This window comes from Lepus europaeus, chromosome X (assembly GCF_033115175.1).
Source record: "Lepus europaeus isolate LE1 chromosome X, mLepTim1.pri, whole genome shotgun sequence".
In the NCBI taxonomy this organism is placed as follows: domain Eukaryota; kingdom Metazoa; phylum Chordata; class Mammalia; order Lagomorpha; family Leporidae; genus Lepus; species Lepus europaeus.
In genome coordinates this window covers 105,050,029-105,060,698 of record NC_084850.1, presented here as the reverse complement: position 1 = coordinate 105,060,698, position 10,670 = coordinate 105,050,029, and the positions used below count along the sequence as shown (strand labels likewise).

Sequence of the window (10,670 nt, the reverse complement as noted above, 5' to 3'; positions counted from 1 at the left end):
AATGGATAAATGAATTGTGGCATAGCCATAAAATGGAATATTATTCAGCCACAAAAAGAAACAAAGTACCAATACTTAGCTGTAGCCACAGAAAGCAGCTCAATGCTTGCCTAGCTATGATGTGGTGTAGGGGAGGAGGAAATGTAGAAATGTAGAAAGGAAGGATTACAAAGGAGCAGGAGGAATTTGGGAATGAGGAATGATAAGTTTGTTCATTATCTTGACTGGGGTGACGTATCATGGATATACACACATATATATGTATGCATATATATTATGTATATGTTCACTTATCAAATTGAACTCTCAATATGCTTATTTCATTGTGTGTCAATAAAAACAATACTGTTAGCAACCTCGCCAACATGTGATCTTTTCATTCCCCAGGTTAAGATCTTTTAGTAACTTCTCAGTCCCTTAGGATGAAGTCCAAACCCTTTAACATAAACTATACGCACAAGTTGTTCCCCACTCTCACCCCAGCTCCCCTCTGCAATTGTCATCTCTTGCCACTTCCCTTCCTACTCTCCCCACTCCTGGTCATAGTTAAAATTGGGGGATATTCGCAGCAGTCTGAAATGCCTTTTCAGCTCCTGTTCTGTATTCAATGGGTGGCCTCACAGCAATAATGAAGAGCAGTGGTAGCGAGGGAGAAAAAAGCAGACAAAAATAATTTTATTAAGTTCCTATTTCAGTCAGATGTTCTTATATCGGCAAACGAGGAAAAAGGAGACACAAAGATGACTTTGGAGGAACTATTTCTAAAGGAGAATGCATTTTTGTGTTTTCTCCAAGCCCTCAGCCCCTCTGGATTTGAATATTATAGTGGGGTCATAACAAGCATTTCCTCTTTTGTTGGCTTTACACAGATGCAAAGCGGTGCTCAGGAAGCTGGGAGATGGATGAATAGCTGGTTTGATGTATTTGAAGCATTCAGCACTTTGAGTTAAATGTGCATATTCTGTTCAAAACAGACAATGGGGAGGGGTGGTCCCCCCTTCCCTCTCCAACTTGCTTAACATCAGGCCTCAGTGCTTTAACTAATGAGTATTTAGAAGTAAAGGCTCCCACTGATTGCAGCGAGGCATTAATTCTCTGCTTGCAGAGCCACCGTGGAGTTTTTCATCGGCCACATTTTTTAGCCATTACCAGTTGCTTCCGAGCAGCAGTGCTGTCCCCTGGATTCCTGTGTATGCCACATACCAGCCAGACAATGCATCTCAAAGTCCCCTTGGAAGGAATTTTACCGGGGATCAGGAACGGATGCAAACAAGATGCACATTCCGGCCACTCTGTGGTATCTCAGAACTCTTGGTTTTAGGGAACTTAATTGACCTTGAACGAAAATGTATATTTAAATCCAATACATAAGCTGGTTAAAGATGACCACAGGAGGTGAGCTGCAAAAATCTCAAAAACTAATTGCACAGTCAGCACTACCTTTTATAATGATGTTTGCTCCACTATCGCTCAGGGTTTATTATTTGCTAAATAGCCTCCCTGATCTTGCCACAGTGGGCTTTCCAATTTTACACATTACAATCTCTCGAGAATTGAAAAGCACTGTGTTTTTGAAGATGCTCAGTCAGCTTGAAAAGACACATTTTCAAAAAGGTCTTAACCTGCTTTCAACTTGAAGCAATTCAGAGTTTGTCCAAGCAAACATTAGGGCAAAGATACAACACTGGGATGTATATTTCCACCATCATTTGGAAGGTATTTTTCTGAAAGGTCATTTACAGACCAATTTTGAAGAGTATTCAAAATTCATGGATCTATATTCATATAAACAGAATATACATATAATTGGGAACATGAACATTCATTATTTACTATCATATTGTGTGGAAAGCTCTGTTATTTTTTTTCGAAAGATTTGAAAGGCAGAATGAGAGAGAGAAGGTCTTCTATCCATTGGTTCACTCTTCAATTGGCTGCAATGGTTGGAGCTGTGCCGATCTGAAGCCAAGGAGCCTCCTCCAGGTCTCCCATGTGGGTGCAGGTGCCTAAGGACTTGGGCCATCTTCCACTGCTTTTCCAGGCCATAGCAGAGAGCTGGATCGGAAGTGGAACAGCCAGGTCTTGAACCAGTGCCCATATGGGATGCCGGCACTGCAGGCAGTGGCTTTTACCCGCTACGCCACAGCACTGGTCCCTGAAGGAAGTTTCTTACACATTTGACCTGGGGAAATGGTTTCCCTGGAATTGTTCACTCTGTGATAATTCACTGCAATTGGAATTTGAGTTTCTCAAGTTTATTGTATTTACAGTATAATTTAATTAAAAAACAAACCCTGTGGATTTCAAAATTTTTTTTTGCACCAAGATGCATGTAATTTCTTAAAAGCTTATCTTTTAATTCCATTTTCTAAAAACTTTAAAAAATTGCCTATTATTTTATATACTTGACAGGCAGAATGATAGAACAAGAAAATCTTCCATCCACTGGTTCACTCCCCAAGTACTCACAACAGCTGAAGCTGGGCCAGGCTGAAACTAGGAGCCAGGAAAACCACCAAGGACTCTCAGAGGGGTGGTAGGGACTCAAGAACTTGGGCCATCATCTTCCACTTCCTAAGCGGTATTAGCAGGAAGCTGGATTGGAAGCAGAGAAGCTGAGACTTGACTCTGCCCTCCAACATGGCATGAGGGCACCCTAAGCAATGCTTAACTTGCTGCACTACAACACCTGTCCTCAACTTATCTTTTGACACACCCCTGGAATGTAAAAGCAGGATCCAGCCTCTTGCCTGTCCTTTATCCTTCCCTGTCCTTTCCCAAAAGGAATTCACTGACGATACAAGTGGCCTTACAAGGTTCTAATCAGCGAACTCACAGAAGTCAGTTTTTTTCTCCAACAGATAATAACACTGATGGCAGTATTGTCCAGAAGGGTTTGTGTAGGGGAATGCCAGGTCTGGACAGAATGTAACTGCCACTTTCGTGTAAACCCCAGACCAACTGGCCATCATAAATTCCCTAAAGAGTGCAGCATTGGGGCCAACACTGTGGTGTAGCTGCCACCTGCGGTGCTGGCATCCTATATGGGCGCCGGTTTGAGTCCCGGCTGCTCCTCTTCTGATCCAGCTCTCTGCTGTGGCCTGGGAAAGCAGTGGAAGATGGCCCGAGTCCTTGGGCTCCTGCACCAGCGTGGGAAGACCTGGAGGAAGCTCCTGGCTCCTGGCTTCAGATTGGTGCAGCTCCAGCCATTGTGGCCAATTTGGGAGTGAACCAGCAGATGGAAGACCTCTCTTTCTCTCTCTCTCTGCCTCTCCTCTCTCTGTAACTCTTTCAAATACATAAATACATCTTTAAAAATAAAAGAGCACAGCATCACTGACCAATCAAAGGAAGGTCATGAGCTCCACCGACCAACCAGGAACTTGGACAAGGACTGATCACACACTTCTCGGCCCCAATTTCAATCTACAAGAACCTTCACCCCGAACTTCTCAGGGAGCCCAGGAATTAAGCAAAAACTGCCCAGTTCCTTGCTTTGCAATAAACACCTCCTTTCTTCCACTACCCCTGTGTCAGTGATTAGCATGCTGCACGTCAGGCAAGCAGACACAGTTTAGGGGTTTCTACAGCAACACCTCCAGCTAGCTTGGGGTGTTGTTTGGCAACAGAGGGAGAGACAGAGGGATCTTCCATTCACTGGTTCACTCCCTAAATGGCCACAACTGGAGCCAGGAACTCCATCCGGGACTTCCATGTGGGTGGCAGGGGCCCAAGCACTTGGGTCCTCCTCCAATGCTTTCCCAGGTGCATTAGCAGGGAAGTGGATAGGAACCAGAGAATCAGAGACTCAAACCAATGTTCCGATATGGATAAGGTCTTTGTAGGCAGTGGCTTAACCTGCTGAACCACAACATCCTCCACCCCCAAACTTTTTGAAGTGCCCTCATGCGTAGAATGCAGTAGGCAAAATGTTTGAACTATTATAACGCTTGAGAGCTGCAGTGCTGTGCATCTCCCTTCTGCTGTCTAAAATGTCAACCATTTCAGTAAGCTCTGAAGTCAACCAACAGACTGATCCACGTGGCTTTTTAAATGGTTAGGTAAAAAAGAGAATAAAAAGGGAAATAAACACTGCCAATTAGTCTTCTGGTGACAACATCCATACTTCACAAAGATGACTCAGCAAACCACTTCCTGTGAATTTCTACAGCTTTTAATCAGTTTTGTATGAAAAGACATGATTTGATTTGGGCTTTCAAATGACTATATCAATCATTCCCCTGGGTTCTAAGAATACTGAAAAACAATTAATTCTTACAACAAAAGAGTTGCCTATATTAACCTTCAACTCACCCAGACAGTCAAAGGCAGCACTTGCTTTTCCATCAGAATGAGAAAATGTTAGCAGCTAAAAATATAAGTATGTGCAAAGGTTGTGAAACTTCTTTCAAAATTACTACCCTGGAACAATGACAATAGTTGGGATTTTTTTTTTTCTTCAGAGTGAAAAGAAGAGGCAGAAACTCTAGCCCTCCTCTTCCCTCAAACATTTGAGTCACAAGGTTTATTTGAGCTAAAAACCATAGTTATCTGTTGCTTGAAACCTAAGCAGAATGCATCAGCATTTTGGGACCACCTGGGACCAAGGGGGGCTGGGAGACCCCCAGATGGATTCGAAGACAATTCATTGATATTTACATAACGAGAATAAATGTTTTCCCTAAGATAGCGTTTCCCTCCAGTGTCTTGAGACCACCAGCAAAAGAGGGAGGCACAGAAATTCTATTACGTTAATAGTCTTTGTTTTTATGGCTTTGGCATTTATTAACTAGTGGGAGCTGTTTATTGGGTCATAAACTTTACTAATGGGGATATTATCTCTAAATTATAAATCTCCTGAAGTATATAGCTTCATTGCAAAAAAGAATAATTATTTAAAGGGTCTGTATGGCTGCAATGTATCAGGTTTATCGGCATGATTCCTATAATGGCCATTTCATTGCCAATTGTGGGCTTGAGTGAACAATCAGGGTAGTCACACACATCTACACAACAGAATGAGTAGTTGTCACCCCACAAACTTGGGAGCACTTTCACTGGGCTGCTTCCTGTCCTTTTCCCCTCCCACTTTTCAAATGAACTACATTACAAGCCCATACAAGGGCTGAATTATCTACATATTTAAGCTCTTGAGGGAAAGATGACTGAAGAGTTGAATAGGTAAGTGATGAATGTGTCAGCTCGAGAAGTTCCAGGAAAGTGTCATCCTTCTAAAAGCTTGCTCTCAGGGGAATGGAAAATCCAAAAGTGACAAAATGGCTTGGCACTGTCAGTTGTCTTAAAAGAAAGAAAGAAAAAAAAAAACCTAGGGCAAAAATTGAGTAGTCAAAATTAGGTTTTATGAGAAGATTCTAGTATATAAATTAAGTATACTGGTTTATTGGAAAGCCCTATGGGGTCTATTTTAACAACGGCACATATAGAATTATCCTAATTTACATATAGAAATAGTCTATAGATTAACCTCAATTTAAAAAGAAAAAAAGAAAGAGCTATTGTTGTGGAGCAAATTGCTACATTTGAGAGCCAAGAAGCCGGCTCATTTCTAGGCAAGACGCTGCTGTAAATGTGAGTGAAAGAATAATGAGACCAAAGGGGCCCTTCAGATGTCATCAGCTCCTTTTCCTCTCCTTAGAGCAGTCCCTGAAATGTAACCCGGCTAAGTCCCTTTCTGATAGGTTTCCATTGTCTCTGAGAATGTCTGGCAAATGGACTTGGGATACACAGCCCTTAACACTGAAGAATTGGGTGGAGGGGGAATTGGGATAGACTTTTTACAGTGACTGCCTGGAGGTCCGTGGCTATGTGTCTTAATCGAATGTACACTCCATGAAAAGAGTGCTGCTGAAGAAAAATAAAAATAGAACTGGAGAGATGCAGGGGGGAAAATGTTATAGCTTTAGGATATTTCTACCTCTAGGGTGGTGCGTGGGGTGTGTATAAAATGGACCAGAAAAAAAATCTCTCAAATTCGTCAGCATTCATATCCCTAAATATTTTAGGCATAATACATTTTTGGTCATACTATAATTATATTCACATGCATATATTCCTAAGCTAAAAGACTGACTTTGAACATAAAAAGAACATTAAAAATATAAACACTGCATATTTCAATTTCTTTTCCCAATTTGTGTGTGTGTGTATCTGTGTGTGCATTGGGGGATTCCTTTTATTTCTATAAATTTAATTTCAGAAAATAAATACATTGACTCTAGAGAAGTCTAAGGATTACTTTGATAAAAATTATATAATAAACACATGTCAAAAAGATTTCAAAAATATTTAATAGAATCACAATTTACTGCTCTGATATAATTTGGTTTTACATTGTTGAGTATAGCCATTAAAAGTCATTTTCTTTTTGTACCATAATGAATCAAATTATGCTAGATGGAAAATTATCATAAGATTCATTGTTATTAATAAATCATACATATAATAAAAATATTCGACATTGAATGGCATTTTTAATAGTTCTGGTACATCAGCAATAGAATAGGATGTTCTGAAAAACTAAAGTGACAAAAGATTAATTGTGGTTTATGGATTTCCATTCAGTATGAACCTTGTTCCTTTTTTGTTTTTAATGAAATTATATCTACTAAAATAAACTCAGCAAAATTAGAGCAGTAAATCAGAGAGGTGGCCAAAGCTGCCATGCTTATTCCTCCTCTAAGCCATACAAATCCTTCAAAAGGGTTAAGTACTGAATGCATTTTGCAGGAATAGGTGACGGCATCCCGAGCCAAACATCTTCACATACCTAGGGAAAAAGATGGATATAATTAGAACCACATTTCAAAGCACAGTTTCAAAAATGCAACAATAAATTGTTCCTTGACTTTATATAAGCTTTTGGCAAACACTATTTTCAAAGCAGAAATTTCTACTGAATACTTCAGGATTGTAAAGACTTTGTGGTAGACTGGCTTCTTGTTCTCTATTCTTTGCTCATTCTCCATATTAGAATTACATGTCCATGCTCTCGCCATAGACCTTGTAAAATCTCCCATGGAGTAGGACAGTGTTGTTTCCTGTCCTTTTGATCTGGGCTTGGCCACATGCCTCACTTGGGCCTATGCCCTGTTAGCACATACATCACAGATGGAGGTTCTAATGTACCAACATGATTTGGCCTGGCCCTCTGTGCCTCTGCCATCACTACGGGAAGAACATGGCCCAGGATACAGAGGGTCCTAGAATGACAGAGATGGAACAGACCAGGCCCAACTTGCAGCCTGGAGCCCAATCTCGCTGCAGCCAGCCAAGCTCGGCAACCTACAGGCCCGTGAACAAGAAAAATAAATGAGTCTTATTGTGAAACCAGTGACATTTTCAGAGTTGTCTGTTAGGCAGCATTACTGCAGTGGTAGCTCCTCCTATACTTTATTAAAAGTTTATTATGAATTGTTTATTTTTATTTATGAGGCAAAGGGAGTAAAAGAGAAGAGAGCTCAAATTGAGTGGGTTGAGCCCTAGATGCTTACAACAGCTGGGGTTGGACTGAGCAGAAGCTGGGAGCTAGGAACTCAATCTCAATCTCTCACATTGAGGGCAGCAGGGACCCAACTATTTGAGTCATCACCTATTGCCTTCCAAGGTGCATATCAGCAGGAAGCTGGAAGGAGGAGTGGAGCCAGGACTTGAACCTAGGCACTCCAATATGGGTTGTAGGGATCCTAACTGGTAGCTTAATCACCAGTCCCAAAGCCTGCTGCAAAAACTCAATTTTTAAAATTCAAACTGGTAGCTATACTGGCAGCTTGGTTACATTCTTCAATTAAACATGAACACAGAGCATGGGATGACTCACAGCATTCTCCTGGTGGTAAATTACTTTATATATATTCATATATATGTGTGTGTGTATGTATAAATATATATATATGAGAAATACTTCAAGAAGTTTGCAGAAAAATGGAATTAAAACACAATGAACATTTCTTGTAAACATTTTGAAGTACCTTCACATGTATGCATGAAGGAGTCTTCAAAAAGGCTATGGAAAATGCATATTATGAACATCTGTGCATGGATTTCAAAAATTTTGCTTCCAAACTTATTTTTCCACAAATTTTTGGAAGTACCTTCATATGTATATGTACACACACTTTGTGTAGTATACTCATATGTATATATACACATTCATGCACACACAAACTCTTTGTATATGCTGCCATGGTCAATTAATATCAACAGAATCCATAACTGTGATTGCTTATATGTCTACTCCCAAAGTTAATTCTTTTATATAAGTGGTTCTATATCTTTATTAATGCTACATTAGTATCCAGAGTCACAAGGTCACAGAAGTACAGGAAAATGCTCAATAATTCTCTGGTAGAATTTCTGAAGCAAGTTGAATAAGGGATGTTTTAGTTGGGCCTTATGGAATGAGGAGCAGCAGGGGATTTAAGTGGCGAAGACTGTCTCAGGTGTAGGGAATACCTGAAGCAAAGATCTGGAGACCTTAGAACCTACTAAAGGGGGGAGGAGGGGAAGATGAGTATTTGGCCTAGCAGTTAAGACACTTGTGTCATATTCTGGAGTATCTGGTTTCAAATCCTGGTTCTGGTTCCTGACTCCAGCTTCCTGCTAATGCAGACCCTGGGAGACAGTGGTATTGGCTCAAGTAGTTGGGTTCCTGTCACCCACACAGGATACTTGGATTGTGTTCTGGCTCTTGGCTTTGGTTCAGCCTGGCCATTGTGGGCATTTGAGTATTGAATCAGAAGATGGAGCTTTCTCTTTCTCTCTCTGCCTCTCAAATAGATTTTTTTAAAAAAATCTATTAAAAGATAAGTAGTTTGGAGCATATGATCCAAAGTGGCAAGAAAGGCAATGGAAGAGAAGCTGGGGCTACAATTTGGGCCTTCTGTGCTAGTTCATACTTCAGGTTGTGGTTAGGGGAAGTCACTTGTCCAGAAGAATGACAGAAATCTGATTGGAAATTGAGTAGGTAACTTATAGAATGTAGTATGGAGAAGGAAACAGACGAGGTAAATCAATTCGGAAGTGACTGCAATAATCCTGGGGAGGGATGACTGGTGCCATCATCAAGACCACTGAAGGTGGGGCCGGAGAGCAAGAGAAACATCTGAAAGTGTTTGCTGCAGGAGAGCATAGAGTACCTAGACAGTGACTGATCTGAAACGGTGCTAAAAGACCGGGGCATAAGGTTACGGTTTGAATTATGCCCTACCTTGAAAAGAATATGTTGAAGTCTGAAGCCCCAGTACTTCAGGATATGATCTTATTTGGAAATAAGGTTGCTGCAGATGTAATTAGGAAAGTATAGGAGAAGGAGACGAGGGCACGCTGGGGTAGCATGGCCCCTCATCCAACGTGACCAGTGTCCTTAGAAGAAGATGGCCATGTGAAGACAGATGCAGGGAGGATGCCATGTGATGACAAAGGCAGAGATGGGAGGGATGGGGCTGCAAGCCAAGGAACAGCAAAGATTACTGGCAAAGACCCAAGGCCAGGAAGGGCAAGGAAGGGTTCCCACACAGGCTCTGCAGGGAGTGTGGCCCAACTGACACTGAGTTTGGACTGCTGGCTTCCAGAACTGTGACATAATCAGCTTCTGCTATTTTCAGCCACCCAGTTTGTTGCACTTCATTAGGGCAACCTCAGTCAACTACTACAGGAAAGAGTATTCTAGTAATTCTAAATTCAGTAATAGTTGACAGCATCTGCATTTGTATCTTAGGGCTATCATAACAATTACCGCAATCTGAGGTTGCTTAAAACAACAGAAATCTATTCCCCCCCCCCCCATTTAGAAGGCCAAAAGTCCAAAACCAAAGTACTGATGAAGTTGGTTCCTTCTAGAGGCCATAAGAGAATTTGTTCAATGCCTTTCTCCTAGCTTCTGCTGGTTGTTGGCAACATTTGGAATCCCTTTTCGTGATGTTCTCTGTGTTTCTGGGTCTTTCCATGGCCTTCCTATAAGGATACCAATCAATGGATTTAGAGTTCACCCTAATCTAGTATGACCTCATTTTAATTAATTAAATTTGCAAAGTCCTTATTTCCAAATAAGCTCCCATTCTGTGGTCCTGGACATCACAGAAAACCCATAAAAGGTAGTTCATTATACCTACACACAGAAAATAAAAATAAGGCATTGCAGTCCCAAAGGGAGAAATACTATATGTTCTCCCTGATTTGTGAGAACTAATAGCACACCTAAAATGAAAGCTGTAAAAGTGAAATTGATACTTTGAGAAACAATGACTTGAACAGCCCTCCTCTTGACTGTTGAGGAACAGTTTTTTGTTTTTATTTTTATTTATTTTTTATTTTCTCTTGATACTATATGTTGAACTCTTTACTTAACATAGAGAGTCAATAATATGTATATAAAGTTAATTGCAAATAGATCTCAGTAAAAAATAAGAGGGGGAATCAGAGAAGGGAGGAGGAAGTTTGTAACTTTAAAGCTGTATAGTTCTGCACACAGTCCTCAGACTTACTTCTAAGGCTACCCATTAAAATTGGTGGTAAAAATGCCATCTTATTTGCTAAAGTGATCATGTCAAGTGTTAAAGTGAACATATAAATAGGATTAAGTGTTAAAGAGATCATGTAAATAGTATCAAGTCCTGGTAATAATAATAGAATTAAAAAGGAGGGAATGTCCA

At 40.6% G+C, this 10,670-nt stretch overlaps 1 protein-coding gene across 1 annotated transcript in view; it reads right to left on the bottom strand.

Moving 5' to 3' along the window:
- Positions 1-6,490: 6,490 nt before the first annotated feature.
- EFHC2 (EF-hand domain containing 2) overlaps positions 6,491-10,670 on the bottom strand; it is a 185,972-nt gene continuing 181,792 nt past the window's right edge. The window contains exon 15 of the mRNA XM_062183581.1: positions 6,491-6,787. Within this exon, the coding sequence (XP_062039565.1) occupies positions 6,686-6,787 (102 nt within the window). The 3' untranslated portion in view covers positions 6,491-6,685. The remainder of the gene's footprint in view (positions 6,788-10,670) is intronic.